This window comes from Osmerus mordax, chromosome 17 (genome assembly GCF_038355195.1).
Source record: "Osmerus mordax isolate fOsmMor3 chromosome 17, fOsmMor3.pri, whole genome shotgun sequence".
NCBI lineage: Eukaryota > Metazoa > Chordata > Actinopteri > Osmeriformes > Osmeridae > Osmerus > Osmerus mordax.
In genome coordinates, this window is record NC_090066.1 from 3273057 (window position 1) to 3288598 (window position 15542).

Genomic DNA, 15542 nt, shown 5'->3' on the forward strand with positions numbered 1-15542 from the left:
ATGAATCAACATTTCCACCAGTTTTTAGACTTAACGTGTTATTCAGATGCAGTGTCTTGAATTGGAGGTGTTTCATAACAAGGTCATTTATTTCACACATCTTGGTTGGTCTACCACTCTACTGCATGTGGAAAGTATTGACAATGTCTGTTTAATTTTATGATGCTGGAGACAGTGGGATACTGTTTTAAGTGTCACATGTTCCAGTAAATAAGGATATCGATTTTTTTTATCTACACTCTGATTAGAGTGAGTGTCTTGTCTGGTCCCTCAGTGCCAAAACAGTTCCATTCAATATTATTAATTGTCTAGCATACTACCTAGGCTTTAACCACAGTTTACTGGACCACCTTATCGGAAACAACATCAACAATAGCTAATGTAATGTTATCAAAAACTCATTTGCCTTGACTCCCCTTTGTATATGCATGTCTCAGTAGAATAACAGAAAATTGTATAAACTTTAGATGGAAAAATTATCCTCAAATAATTGTCCTGGAACAACAGAAGACTGTGTATAGTGTTTGTATTTTCCAGTACAAAGCTCTTGTGTCCTCAGCATTTCTTCATGAGTATGACATATTCTATGAGCTCACAGCTCTCACGGCAGGGTGACCAGTGTCCTGGTTCTTCAGGCCTGGGGCTCGGTCTGAATCACCAGAAATCTTGTGTCTCAGGCCCAGTAAGAGAACTAATCCTGTTCCAGGCTGCTATCTAGACTGCAGACAGCCATGGGCTCTGAGACTACAGCATACAGCCCTGATAAGAGCAGAGAGAGGTGCCCTGAATGGTGGAACAGTTATGCCCCACCCAAACAGAGGACAAAAACTGGATATGTTACTAACTAGTTTTATCCTTATGAAAACCATAAGGAATGACAATAGGAACAACCATACACAGTGGTGCAACACAGGGCTGCACCATCAAATGAGTTACGCTTTATTCAAAATAACATGCGACAAGAGGTCTGTAGGTGAGTCTTTGATATAGACTTGTATCAAATACAGTTAGCCAGAAGTCCCTTGATATTAAGAAGGCTGGTACTAGCAAGGAGAGGCCTGGCTTCAGTCTCCTCTGTTATACTTTACTCCTCTATAGAAAGAGACATGTTGTTTATCCTTCCCAGGAACTGTCTGGTTCCTTTCAGCTGAACCTACAGTATGTGACGTAGGAGATCTCCAAACTCTGCTTATCCATTAGTCTTTACAAACATAATTCAGGGAGGGGGGGCATTGCTCTCTAATGAAAGTTTACATTTAGTCATTTAGCAGACGCTCTTATCCAGAACAAGTTAAATTATGTTTATAATAATTGCATGTTGCGTGGTTGATTTTATGAAAGCGTAATGCCAGTCAAATCAGAACTAATCCTGGCTGTGACTGGAGGAAAAACACTTTGAATATATCAAACAATTCCCTTAAGAGTCTGTATGAAGAAGGAATAATATGTATGGGTTTCCTCTGGGGTAATTGGGTTTACTGGGTTGTAAGACAAGTTACAACATGAGGTGAGGATTACGGCTATAATATTTTATACTTTTTAGATGACTATAGGGGGTTTGCCGTCCACACAATATCCAGAAGTACACATTAATATCGATGCATACCACCATTTATGATCTAGGATGAGGTGGTTTTAATACATTGGCGAGATTCTCCTAATCCATATTTGTCAAACTAAGGCTCTGTCTTGTAGCACCAGCCCATTATCCTCGGTCTAAAGAACAGTCATTATCAGACATGTGAAAGACCTCATGCTCTGGTTAAGTGAGTTAGAGATACACCTGAGGAAATGCCAACAATAGTTTCCAAGTGAAAGAAGAGAACCAGTTTCTTTGAAAGTGTATGATTAGCACTGACACATAATTGTATCAGATCTTTCCACTCAGATGTTAGATAACCAACATTATTAACTCTGACTGACACTAACACATACTGGACAAGCTGCAGGCACTGGGCAGGTAGGGAGCACAATAATCATTCTAATTTTAGATTAAGTAATTATGCCATTTGCATGAGTCAGTGGTATCCAATGCTTTAAGAAAGAACCTGCTTCATTTTGGTATATTATTTTGCCATCATTCTACACAAAATCCCCCAAGTACAATTATACATAAATAATGGTTTTACATTATTTGCAAATAATAGTTGAAAGTATATTTTACATGAGACCCTTTGCTATGACACATGTAGTTCCTATTTTGGACACAATTTAGAAAAGGCACATTTCACTTTTCAGAACAAAAACCAAGCCACAAAGTCTAAGGAAATATGTTTACACCTCGGAGATATTAAAGAATTGTCTCTGGTCTAAAACTCTACAGTTGAGTAAAAACATACATTTGCATTTTAGAAAACAACTGTGGCAAAGAACAATAGTAGGCAACTAAAAAGAAAAATACACACTACTATACACACAGTTTAACCTAAGCAAATTGTACAGATTAGTATTAGTGTATCCTAAAACCTCACTAACATCAATGCAGATCAGTTTTGGAACAGTGTCCAGGAACTATGACTGACGAAGGCTGAGATTAGCTTCATGGTTGGCTGAATCCATATTACACTCTCTAAACTTCATTCGGTTCAACATCCAAACAATAGCATGAGCCTCAGAACTTTCAACAAAGGAAGTCCCAAGACATCCTGCATCTGCCTGACCAAACTCCTCTCTTGTGAGGAGCAGACACGTGGTTCAGCTTAGGCCTGAATACGAGTCAAACTGCCAGTAGATGTGAGTGTAATAAGGTTATGGATGTTTTAAACAACAGTGCCAGGCACGATACCAGCCTGTAGCCCATGGGCACTGCTCGTCTATCAGTTCTGGCCTCTGCACACTGAAACTGAATGATGTTAGGTTTGTTTATGGCTGTTTTAGCTTACACCGATCAACTGTTTATAGTGTGTAGTTTAATTTGGCAGTGTGTTGTTTGTGTAGGATAACAATCCCTTTGTCTACTGGGAGGTGGATTTCCTCTCCATAGAAGGTCATCTTTAATATGTCTTAGCTGTAGTAGAGGTAGATCCAGGGATTTGTGCAGCTGTTTAGGCTAGCCAACAACATGATGATAACAAACACTGGTCCTGGAGGAGAGGACAGGAAAAGAAAAGGCAGGAGAGAAGAGGAGAAAGGAAAGGAGAAGGAGAGAAAAGTTGGAGAAGAGAGGCTTCAATCATGTGAAGTAGGTTTACTGGCCTATGCAGAGGCATAAACATTACATATTCAATTATAATGCTACAAAACATTTGGCTAGATTACAATTAAATTATAATATTTATTGCATTTAATAGTTTACTACGATACTAAATGTGTACTTTTCTCCTGTGTGACTGACTGACCGTTTATAGGTACGTTACTTGGACTCCAGGCAGACCACAGCTGGACCACGAAGAACGGGCTCCAGCAGATGGTGTAAACAATAATAATAACAAACGTCATTTTCACCGTCTTTGGCATTGCACTGGACATCCCTTTAGTGCCTGCGCGGCGTTGGCTCTCGGTAGCCTGCAATGACTTTTTTTTAATGTTGAAATAAATGGTAAAGCAGATTTTGATTTGGCAATAGAGCAGTATCGTTACTGGTAGAAGGAACACCGATAAGGTGATCCAGCTTATGTAGATCTTGCCACCCCAAGGTTCTATGAAGGTAGCCCAGCAATCGTACAGGTTGTCCTCCACCTCTTGGAGAGAAAATATGAAAAGTTGTGGCGTGCTGAAAGCAAGAGAGATAAGCCACGCCGCGCCGATGGCCAGGTACCTCCGGAACGAGCTCTTGAAAAACGAAACCATGGGTCTGCAGACGGCGTGGTATCGGTCTATGGTCATGGCTACGATCATGTAGGTAGAAGCGAACATGCCTACTACCTGGAGGTATTTAACCGCCCGGCAAACGAAGTCGGAGCCGCGGAAGTGGTGCGTAATCTCCATGGAGAACTGCGGCAGGACTTGGAAGAAGGCGACCACCAAGTCTGCTATGCACAGATGCAGGAGGAACAGATGTGTCCGAGTGTTCCTCTTTCGTTTCTTCCACATAGCGTGCAGAAGGAACATATTTCCACAGGTGGCCAGGACAAAAATCAGCCCCAATACTGCCGCTTTGACAAGCGCAAAGTGTCCCACCGTCTTGACCTCTTCCGTCGCCCCTGCCTGTCCTCGTTCACCGCTGCCATTACCAGTGTAATTCGCCTCCAAACTCATGTTATGTTCTTTGACTAGCTGTGCTCACTTAAAAAGATTTTGGGGGGCTGAACGTTGACGTTGTAACCCGTCGTTGGACTGAACCTCCTCTTTAGCGCAGCAGCGCTTCATATCAGCAACAAGTGTTGACGCCAATCAAGCTTGGAGACCTGCGGCTGGTGCTCAAAATGAGTCAGAATCCAATTTTCCTGACTGGACCCCACAGGCTACTAATCTACTATTGCCGACGTTTTCAATGTCTTTCAGTCATAAGTACATCTTCCAATTTGACAGACTTCTTTTGACATTTGGCAAGTGCATATTAATGGAATGTCATTATTATGCAAAAAAACGAATGTCAGGACACACGTGCTTTCTGATGATAGTCATCTACTTACCTCTGAAATTTTGTAGATGGCTTTCTTAAGGATATAATTACAGGATGCTTAGAAGCACAATGCGTATTTTGCTGTGTGTTTTTTTGTGTGCATTTGTATTTGTATGAGTGTTTAAGAGAGAGAGAGAGAGAGAGAGAGAGAGAGAGAGAGAGAGAGAGAGAGAGAGAGAGAGAGAGAGACAGAGAGAGAGAAAGACAGAGACAGAGAGAGAGAGAGAGAGAGAGAGAGAGACAGAGAGAGAGAGAGAGAGAGAGAGAGAGAGAGAGAGACAGAGAGAGAGAGAGAGAGAGAGAGAGAGAGAATGTTTCTGAAAGAATGTTTCTGAAAGAAAGTTTCTGAGAGAATGTTTCTGAAAGAATATGCAGACACATAGCATGTAGCCCATAGATCTGTCTTTAGTCTTTATATATATATATGATGTAGCCTGCCTTTATAACAATAGAAGAATGGTCTGTAATAATACTGAAGCTGTGTGGTTCCATACATGGAGTGGTTTGGAACCCTTTTTTTTTACCACAAATTACTTACTGTTACAAAACGGTCAAATTCTTCTTTAAGTGCATGGCTGAGCTGCAAACTCAAATCACAACCTGTGTTCATATTCAATCTTTAACCACTTCAGCATGTTCTCTCAGGTGGTAGAAGTACAATACCTGGTTGCTATGGGGATGTAAAAAAGTGGGGTTTAAACAATAGCCTCAATTTGGCCTCAATCATACATACTCACCTCACAAGGGACAACAAATATTATTCTGTATGTTATTGACAGCGTAGAGGTCAAGGATCAAATTCCCAGATACACTTTAGGCTTATCGGTTTGACCAAACCTTAGGTTAGGCCTACACTACGAAGATTAAAAAGAACAAAAATTGCGGTCGCTATCCTTGGTGTGTTGGTTATCCCTCTCCATGGTGCTGAAAAGATTTCTCTAGAGATAAACAGTGCGATTTGATTCTTCTCAAGAGAACGATGCTACCATCTAGTGCTACGAAAAATACTTCAACGGTAAACACACTCAACATGTAATCCAATCAAAACGAACAGCCTTGTCACATGGTGTAGTGCACTTCCTGTTTTTTCCGATTTGTCTGACTGAATGAGGAAGCATACACAACAAGATAGAAAATGATACATTTAGTAGCGGTGATACAGTTTTGACTCTGGTAAGGATTTATTTTTACAACCAAATTACTTCAGTCAGGTCTTTATTAATTTAAGTTGCATCAGTGCTCTCTTGCTTGCTCGCAGCAGCAGGACAGTAGCTATCTGCTAGCTACTGACAATATCAGACTAGTAGAGAGCTACAGTAGCTAGTAATGGTACGTACGCTTAAGTAGCAATCTGTTCAACTTAATTATCTCGACTCGAGGCAGCCTTTTACAACGTGTCCATTTTTATTAGTTTAAAGTGTACATATGGTCATTATTTTATATTTTATCTGTAAATCAGTGATATTACGACACGGTGAATGTTAGCTAGCAACGGTTAGCCTCGCTGTACAGGCAACAGCATACAGACAGTACTGCACATTTGGGACGAATTTGGTCTAGTACTGTTGCTAAAAGTTCACTGTGTCTTGAAGCAAAGTCTTGCTTTCGATTACATCCTTCAGCCACTTCTCTCTGAACCTGGATTTCCCCGGTCTGTGAGCCAGACGGTTAGACTCTGTCATGAAGTAGACTTCCACGGGTAGGGTCTGGGGTTTGATCTTTGATATTTCGATGACAAAATATACACTGGCAGTGGCCTTTGGAATAGGGGTGCGTCGAGTTGGGATGCTCCACTGAGCCCGGTAGTGATACTGTTTGTAAAACTCCAGCACGCTCTCCCGGATAAATTCAAGACTGAACAGCCAGCTAGGATGCACCTCCCAAGTTTGAATGTATTCTTCAATTTGCCTTTTCCCCAGTTCTATGGTAAAGTTCTGGCAAGTAATCCAGTCGATGTTTTTCATATCGTATTCAGGAAAGTCCACCTCTTGCTCTGTTTTAGAGAGTGAGCTGCGTGCGTTCTCCAAAACAGTGTTCACAATTTCATTCGCTCTCAAACTAAGATTAGATGATGGGCGGTCTTCTATCGTGTCTTCCATGTCTCGACAGCAATTTGCAACCAAACAAGTACTTTATTCTTGGCAAATAAATTAGGCCAGACTACATGACTTCTCCAACTTTGTATTGTTGTTTTGAATCGTCACCATGGCTACCATCGAACTGGGTAGGCGTACATCCGGGTATTCCAGCAGGGCTCAGTGAAATACTGTAACCACAAAAAATTGTTCATAATCAATCGGTGCATATGAAACTTGGCACTATGATCAAAAAGTACTTATTGCAAAATGTTAATTCTCTATTCAGTTGACATGTAATTTATCTTCTTTGTCAGAGAGAAAATAGGGTACAACTCCCCCCCCCCCCCCCAGGCCTAGCCAGCCAAACGGCTGACTGACAGAATTACCCATGGGAAATTGCATACCAATATGGCAAAACAATATCCACCTACGCTGTATCCAGTCTAGTCTGTAGACTAGCTGTTTAAATCCATCGTTGTCCTTCAAGTAAGCTGACGCATGTCGCGGATCAGAACCACGTTGGACACCGTTACCAAAGCGGTGGGAAGCACGGACCTCATCTCCAAGTTCTCTCGCCTTAAAACCAGTTCTGGATTCGGCTCCGCCTCCCATGCTGATAAGGTTGTCGGGCAAGAGGAGTCTCCTGCCAGCGAGTCCGTTGCCTCTGGAGATATGAAACCCCCTGAGGAGGACAAGGGGAAAGTTCCAGAACCACCGCAGCAGGAGCGAGAGGGGAAGCAACAGCAGCAACAAGAGAAGCACACTGCAGAGAAGCCCTTTATGACACCTAAGCAGGTACCATCCAATGTGGTAGCTAATGCAACCTCCACGGGATCTAGCTCCTCCATGGTGGCCAAGCAGACCCTGCAACTCTTTCACCCAGCAGCGCTGTCTGCCAACATTGAGGAGACCTACAGCTCCCTGTCCCAGCATGTCAACAGCTACTTTGGCAGCAAAGCACCCGAAGATGACGGCAAGAGGGTTCCTCAGAGGCAGGACAGTCCCCCAGCAGCTTCTCTGGCTGTTGGGCCTAGCCTGGTGCAGAAGATGCCTGGGGACCATATCCCTGTGTTGGTCCCTGTAGCTGAGGCCAAGGCCATAGAATCTGGTTCTCCTCCTCCCACTGATCCAACCTCAGGACAAGGCAGCCCAGAGTCAGGTGTACCCACCTCAGAGCCACCACCTGCAGACAGCAATGCCACAGTCACCCCTGCCCCAACCACCTCCCCCAAGAAGGGAATTAGCCAGTACCTGTCTTACCCCGGGCCCAGCGTTCAGGCCTTCGTGGGCAGCTACTTCGCCCCACTGGTGCCTAAATTCAGGGCGGAAACGAAGAGCGTTACTGTGGAGAAGGAGGACTTGTCTCCTGTCGACGGAGACTTGGCTAAGAAGACCAGAGAGAAGGCAGAGAAGGAGGAGGAGAAAACTGCAAAGGACAAGGCTAAGCAGCTCCTGAGCCAGAGAGAGAAGGTACATGACATTCAAGCAGCTTTATATCCACTGTAGAAGCATGACACAGACCAGTCGGCCCCTCATTAGCACACACTCCGATCTTGTCAGCAGCATTAACAGATGCGTGTTTACGATGGTGATGTGTGTGTTGTGTTAGATCATAGCCAGGGTGAGTGTGGACAACAGAACCAGAGCTCTTGTCAAGGGTCTCCAGAGGGTGACGGAGGTGCGGCTGCTGACCAACAGGGTGGCGGAGCTGGGATACCACCTCCTGGAGTTCCCAGAGACACGAGGAGTGGCCATCAAGGTGTGTGTGTGTGTGTGAGAGACACAGTCCATTCCCTACTGTCGGTTGTGCGTGTGCACCTATACATGCCATGTGTTGTGTCCCGACCCTCACCCCCCCCAGGAGCGCGTGCTGCCATGCTTGCTGCGTCTGCGCCAGGCCAGGGACTCCTCCCTGCAGGCTGCTGTCCAACAGGCCCTGGCCCTGCTGGGCTACACCGACCCCGTCAGGGGCAGGGGGATACGGGTCCTGGCTATCGACGGAGGGGGAACCAGGTACAGCGACCACACCTGGCTCGCACCACACCAGGAGCTTAGCCAGTCCAGGATATGTGTCATGCTGCTGCAGAGGGAAGATTTTACACGTGCATTCCAGATGCCCAGAGACAGCATCCGGTTTTGATTTCCCCTCCAGTGTGAGATGATGTGTGTGTAATGTAGTCTGTTTGGACTCATGGCCGCTTGGTTTGCAGGGGCTTGGTGGCTCTGCAGACTCTCCACAAGTTGCAGGAGATGACCGGCAAGCCTGTTCACCAGCTGTTTGACTACATCTGTGGGGTCAGCACAGGTAGGACCACCTCTCCTGCTCCTTGCCTTCTAAAACACTCTGAGGACATCTATAGGAACCATTCACTACCCGTATTAACCTAGCAGCCTGTATCTTTCAGTCTGAAGTGGGATACAGTTCGCTTCAACCGGATTGTACTTTTATAAGTCTTACATACAATTTAAGCTACACAAGGGAACATCAAATAATACTGTAGACACATGACCTTTGTCCTGTAGATAAAGCCACCATAAAGTAATGATTCACCCACACACACACACCCTCCACAGGTGCCATCCTGGCCTTCATGCTGGGGGTGTACCGCTACCCCCTGGACGAGTGTGAGGCACTGTACAGGAAGCTGGGCTCCGACGTCTTCAAGCAGAACGTCATCGTAGGGACAGTGAAGATGAGCTGGAGTCACGCCTTCTACAACAGTGAGACCTGGGAGGACATCCTCAAGTCAGTATGGGTGCACCTCCATAGTCTGTGCTGGCTTCCTGTGCCTCGTCTCAATACTTTACTCTGGTTACCTCCACTCTAGCTTGTTCAACCAGGCTCCTTCCATACCGCAATGATGGAGGAAACGCACTGATGCAGTGTCTTATGTTGTGTGTTATGTCTTATGTTGTGTGTTATGTCTTATGTTGTGTGTTATGTTTGCTCCAGGGAGAGAATGGGAGAGTCCTTGATGGTAGAGTCTGCCAGGGATCCAAAATGCCCCAAGGTGAGCTGGCGCTTTCTTCATCTGTTTACCCGACACCTTGCATGACACTGGACGTAATCCCACTACACACTGAGAATGATAATCAGAATGCAGTGTGTTTTCTTGGCATTTAGTTTGTTTTTGCCATTCTGCGTGCGTCCACCAGGTGTCAGCAGTGAGCACGATAGTGAGCCGTGGGCTCCCTCTGAAGGCCTATGTGTTCAGGAACTACAGCCTGCTTCCTGGGGTCAGGTCCCATTACCTGGGAGACTGCAGACACAAGATGTGGCAGGCCATCAGAGCCTCCTCTGCAGCTCCCGGGTACTTCCAGGAGTTTGTCCTGGATAAAGACCTGCACCAGGTACATCTCTCTCGCTCTCTTGCTCTCTCGCACTCTCTCTCTCTCTCTCTCTTCTCTTGCTCTCTCTCTCGCACTCTCTCTCTCGCACTCTTGCTCTCGCGCTCTCTCTCTCCCCTCTTTCTCTCTCTCATATTCACACAGCACTGCTCCACAGAGACTATGACATTGCTGCAGCCCATTAGCTTGAATGTGTGTGTTTTCCCCCCACCTCAACAGCAGTCAGCAGCTTGGCACCAGCATGTCTTTGTGCCTCATTCAGAGTAGCAGGCGTGCCCAGCTCTCATCTCTCAGTTCTGGGAAGGCCCTATGCGTCAGTCCCAGGTCCCCTCCTGGAGGTTCCGCCAGGTCAGGAAGCAGGAAGTCAGCAACCGGGCCAAAGCAGCTGTCAGTCAGGTTCATAGAGACGCTGGTTTCCATGGACAATCCCACATTGGACCATGTGGAGTTGGGCTGGTCATCAGCTACCTTCCTTCCTCTTAGCACACACCTACACATGCATACACACACACACAAACACTTTTTTTCCCTCGCTTCAGTTGTTTAAAATGCAGGGTCTTTAAAGAGACTCTGGTGCAGCCTACTCAGACCCGAGCTGACTGACCTCCTCAGGGGGCTTGTTGTTCTTGTAGTCCAGCATGTTTTGTAGTTTTAATCAGAACTGCGCCAGTACCCGGGTTAATCCCCATAGGTCCTGTTTGTTGTTGTTTATGGCAGTCATTTTGTTCTCAGGCCCGGTGACCCTCCCTTGCCCTCCTCTTAAGCTTCCTTAAATATACGACTCATTACATCTCTAAGATACACATGTTGTCTTTTACAACGCTGTAGCCTGAACCGCCATGGTCAGTACTGACTATAATGGTCAATAATCCCCACATTCATCATGCTTGTATCGTTCCCTAGCGAGGTAATGCTTACACCCATTCACACTGGAGAGTGAGCCCCTCTCCTGACTGGTAGATCCACGCAGAGAGAGAGAGAGCGAGAGAGAGAGAGTAGTTGATAGTTATCTGTGTTGCTCGATACATTCCTCTTGGAGGTGTGTTGTGTACCTCTGGCTGCCTCGAACCCCTGACAGAACCTCTGGACTCACACATACACTCCACTTCTCATTTCCACTGCGGATATTTCTGCCGTGACTGAAGAGAGCAACAAACACACACACACACACACAGTGTGACTGAAGAGTTGCTCTGTTTCTCACAGTGCTACGCAGGCCTTAGCAGTGTTGTCTCAGTAGAGATACTGAGGAAAGGTATTGAGTAGAGATGAGGCAGAGTTGATGTGTTGTGAAAGAGTCGGAGCCGTGTGCTGCAGCTCACTGACATCTGCATCACGGCTTTAACGTCGTTAGTGAGGTGGTTAGTGCCCGGACGGTTTGCTGTGGCAGACCCCAAGGAGCTGGGCTGTAGCTGTCAGCAGCCTGTGGGGCTGTTTCCCCAGTGGGCTTGTTATCACAGGCAGCGGAATCTCAGCCTCAGGTGAAACCCACCCTCCCTCTCTTTTTCTCTCTCTCTCTCTCTCTCTCTCTCTCTCTCTCTCTCTCTCTCTCTCTCTCTCTCTCTCTCTCACTCTCTATGTCACTTTCTCCCTTTCTCTCTCCCTTTTTCCTCCTTTCTATCTCCATCTTACAGCTGAGGAGTGAGCAGAGAGGTGTGTGTGTGTCTGTGTGTGAGTGTGTGTGCATGTGTGTGCTGATGGTAGTGCAGGAGATGGGACCTGAAGGACAGTGCTGTCAGACACCCTGGCTGTAGTCTAAAGTCCTTGCTTTATACCGCTAGCTATGCCAGCTATATCCATCACATTAACTCATTAGCTAGGCTAGCAGCTGCTACGGCTACCATTAACCTCGCAAGTTGTTATGGTCGTGTTATTGCGCAAGTCTTAATTAGGGACTAGCCGTTAGCTTATGGCTGTTTAGTCTCCAGGCTTACAGCACATTGTCCAGTCAGGTTAGAGGAGCGCTCTCCCTTTTGCTTGCTCTCTCTTTCTCTCCACACAGCCACACACACCCACACTCGTTATCTCCTTTTCTCTCTCTCTCTCTCTCTCTCTCTCTCTCTCTCTCTCTCTCTCTCTCTCTCTCTCTCTCTCTCTCTCTCTCTCTCTCTCTCTCTCTCTCTCTCTCTCTCTCTCTCTCTCTCTCTCTCTCTCTCTCTCTCTCTCTCTCTCTCTCTCTCTCTCTCGAGTACAGCCCTGCTCTCTTTCTCCCTCCCTCCCCCTCTGCCTGAGTTAGCCTTGTTGTTCCACTCCGGTTGACTTTCACAACTGCTTACGTAAATCATTAGGTGAATAATTCATTGGGCTACGTCAACATTAAAGGAGGTCTCTGACTCTGGGGAGAGGACTTTGTTGTTGTGGTGGAGATGTTGTAGGCCAGTACCTCCACATCACGGTGAACTACTGTGTGATGTATGGTTCCAGTTTAAGGAAGGTAGAGAAGTATCCTGATATCAAACTGGCCTGTCTCCTTTAAACAAGGTGCTAGAGGTTACAATCCCGACATCTGACAGGTCAGCCTGCCCGTCAAGGGGCTACTTCGCCAGGGAGCCCTTCCCTCCAGGCCCCCAGATGCTGCATAGAGCTTCTCTGTGTTTGATTGATTATTATGGTCTGATGTGGAGATCTCAGAGCAAGACCTGGAGCTAACATGAGCCCCATGCTCATGCCATGCTGTGTCTGTGTGTTATTGATTTGATAGCAGGGTTGTTTCATTAAATCCTGATCCCAGCAAGAGACAAGTAGCAGGAGACACACACTCTCTCTCTCTCTCTCTCTCTCTCTCTCTCTCTCTCTCTCTCTCTTTTCTCTCTTTTCTCTCTTTCCTACCCTGGGGATCCCCATAGGTGACGCCCCTGGCAGAACAGCTCTGTCCCTAACGAGTTGTTGCTTGTCTCACACACACCCTCGCATACACACACACGCACAACTTCATAGCTCTAGGTAAAGTATGAGTCCATGCAAGTGTATCCCCAGGGTTATGGCTGGTTAATTGGCACACATTAAAGCTGAAGTGAATAGCTGTGCCTGGCTCTGTCTGGCCTCCCCTCCCTCTGAGGGCTGCAGCCGCCTGCAGCCGCCTGCCTTTTGGCTGTCCTCCCCAGTCTGGTGTGTCGAGTGCTGGAAGCGGGTACGTTCATCAACCGGAGGCTCCGGACAGGAAGACAGTGTTCATCTAATCGTTTTGTTGAGTGCCGTTTCCTGTCTGTAAACCTTTTATTGGTACGGTAGGACACTAGGTACTGACATATGGAGCCGTCACATTTATTTTAAACACATTGACTCAATCTGAATGGGACTTCCTCACTTCCTCTACCCCAGTCAATATTAGCTTTTCCTTTATCCCCTCATTGTCCTTGAGTGATAACACCAGTGCTAAAGGTTTGGTTGGGTCCAGATAAGGGTCGTCTCTATTAATAAGCATGGTAAACACTGTCCGGGCATGTAAACATGGAGGTGTGCCGTTGTTGTGTTGTTCATTCAGGACGGAGGCCTCCTGATCAACAACCCCACAGCACTGGCCATCCACGAGTGCAAGCTGCTGTGGCCCAACACGCCCCTGCAGTGCGTGGTGTCCCTGGGCACGGGCCGCTACGAGTCAGCCGGCAAGAACAACCAGACCTCCACCAGCCTCAAGGCCAAGATCACCAACGTCATCAGCTCAGCCACTGACACAGAGGGTGGGCACGCGCGCTTGTTGTGTGTGTGTGTGGCGGTGTGCCGTGCCTGAGTGGGTGCGTGCATGTGTGGTGTTTTTTCCCCCCCCCACATCTGTCATGTAACAGGGATTAAATCCCATGTGTTTATTTATAAACTTTAGATTAAATTCGGTACAACCCCACTCCCTCCTCCCCACTTCCTGTGAATCACTCTCTCTTACTGTCTGGTTTCTCTCTCATCCTTGAGGTGTTTGGATTCACTGTGGTTTTATCTGGGCCTCAACACTGCACGATCAGAACCTTACTTTTTTTCTTTTTTTTTTGGTTCTCGACGAAGGCGGTCGCATTTTATCCTCCCCTCCCTGACCTTCCCTGCTTGGCTGTAACTTTCTAGTCTCGTCCTGTCTACCCCCTTGTCATGTTTGTGTATTAGAAACTGCAAGTGGCAGCTCGGATCTAAGATGGATTCGAGAGACCGCAGATAGAGTGCGGCTAGTTTGGTTTGTTTTTGTTGATTTTATGTAAAGCACTTTGAGCTGCAATTCTTGTATGAAAAGTGCTATATAAATAAAGTCTTACTTACTTACTATCCTGGACAGGCTTTAACTAAGTCCTAACGTTTAATCAGGGCTCTGACATTACCCCCCCCTTCCTCTCTCTCTCTCCCCCCTTTCTCTCTCCCCCTCCCCCCCCCCCCCCCAGAGGTGCACACCATGCTGGATGCTCTCCTCCCCCCCGACACCTACTTCCGTTTCAACCCCTACATGACCGAGGACATCCCGTTAGACGAGAGCCGGCGCGAGAAGCTGGACTTCCTGCAGAGCGAAGGGGAGCGCTACCTGATCCGGAACGAGGACAAGCTGAAGAAGGCGGCTAGCGTGCTGAGCCAGGAGAAGAGTGCTATCCAGAGGCTGGCGGAGTGGGCCAAGCTCAAGGCCGACATGTACGATGGACTTCCCTTCTCTAAGCTCTAGAGGCCATGTGTACAGTACACGGTCATAGATCGACAGCTAAAGGTTTAAGATTTGATGAATTGTACTAAAGGTGTGTGGGTGTAGGTGTGTTTGGGTGGGTGGGTGTGTGTGTGTGTGTGGTAGACATGAGGATTTGTGAAGGGAACTACCTACCATCGCTACCTAGCATGTATAGTACGTCCAACTACTGTAAGTATTTGTGAGATACTGACCTTTCACCCGCACCTCATGTCTGGTAACTTGAAGTAGGTGTTAAAACACGTTAGGCATGTACGACAGTGTTAACAAACATGCTGCCTTTCACTTCACTTCTCAAAGAAGACAAGCACTTTGTATCTCAATTTATCTTACCTTATGTCTCGTGTACATAGTTTGATAATTAGATTTTGATTATCAATTAATTTATATCATGCTATCGATTTTAAATTTGATGATAGACTCTGAGTGTAGTCTATTTTGATTAAGCTTAAGAATATGAGTGCTGACTTTATCCCTCATTCAGTGTCTGATACCAGAGAACAATGACTAATGTTACAATGAAACTAATATGTAATAGTAATAGAAAACTTGAAACAATGTAATTCACCCTTGGAGGGGATTCATTTAGTTAATACTTGTGCTTTGCTACTGTGTGAGGACACAGAGCATGCCCCAGACTCATCAGCCAGGAACCAATCACTGTCTTTCATCCTGTCATTGTTTGCTGACTTATAAAAATGAAAATCTTTAGTATTACTGATAATATAAATTATCATTCCATGAAAATTCAATAAATGTTTTTTGAATTGTATTCCTTTCAAATCAGTATTCTTTACCATTAACTCTATCTCTCTCTTGTCTACCCTCTCTCTCTAACACACACTCACATGCTATAGAGATGTCAGAATGGAATGCTCGTTGTCCCCTCAGTGATTCATTG

General features: G+C 46.1%; 3 protein-coding genes across 3 annotated transcripts; 1 reads left to right on the plus strand and 2 right to left on the minus strand.

Annotated features, from left to right (window-relative positions):
* Window positions 1-3003: 3003 nt before the first annotated feature.
* Window positions 3004-4197, minus strand: avpr2l (arginine vasopressin receptor 2, like). The gene is made up of 2 exons (XM_067254953.1): window positions 3339-4197; window positions 3004-3083 (listed from the first exon to the last, which is right to left on the minus strand). The coding sequence occupies exons 1-2, from the start codon at window positions 4195-4197 to the stop codon at window positions 3004-3006; spliced, it is 939 nt and encodes a 312-aa protein (XP_067111054.1).
* Window positions 4198-5673: 1476 nt separating this feature from the next.
* pnpla8 (patatin-like phospholipase domain containing 8) lies at window positions 5674-15413 on the plus strand. Its single transcript, XM_067254387.1, has 10 exons — window positions 5674-5737; window positions 6957-8112; window positions 8252-8401; window positions 8504-8655; window positions 8853-8947; window positions 9217-9388; window positions 9596-9653; window positions 9799-9993; window positions 13475-13670; window positions 14352-15413. Exons 2-10 carry the CDS (start codon window positions 7141-7143, stop codon window positions 14621-14623), a joined length of 2262 nt encoding a protein of 753 aa, XP_067110488.1. The 5' UTR covers window positions 5674-5737; window positions 6957-7140; the 3' UTR covers window positions 14624-15413.
* akap14 (A-kinase anchoring protein 14) lies at window positions 6027-6858 on the minus strand. The gene has a single exon (XM_067254388.1). It carries the CDS (start codon window positions 6661-6663, stop codon window positions 6133-6135), a length of 531 nt encoding a protein of 176 aa, XP_067110489.1. The 5' UTR covers window positions 6664-6858; the 3' UTR covers window positions 6027-6132.
* Window positions 15414-15542: the final 129 nt, after the last annotated feature.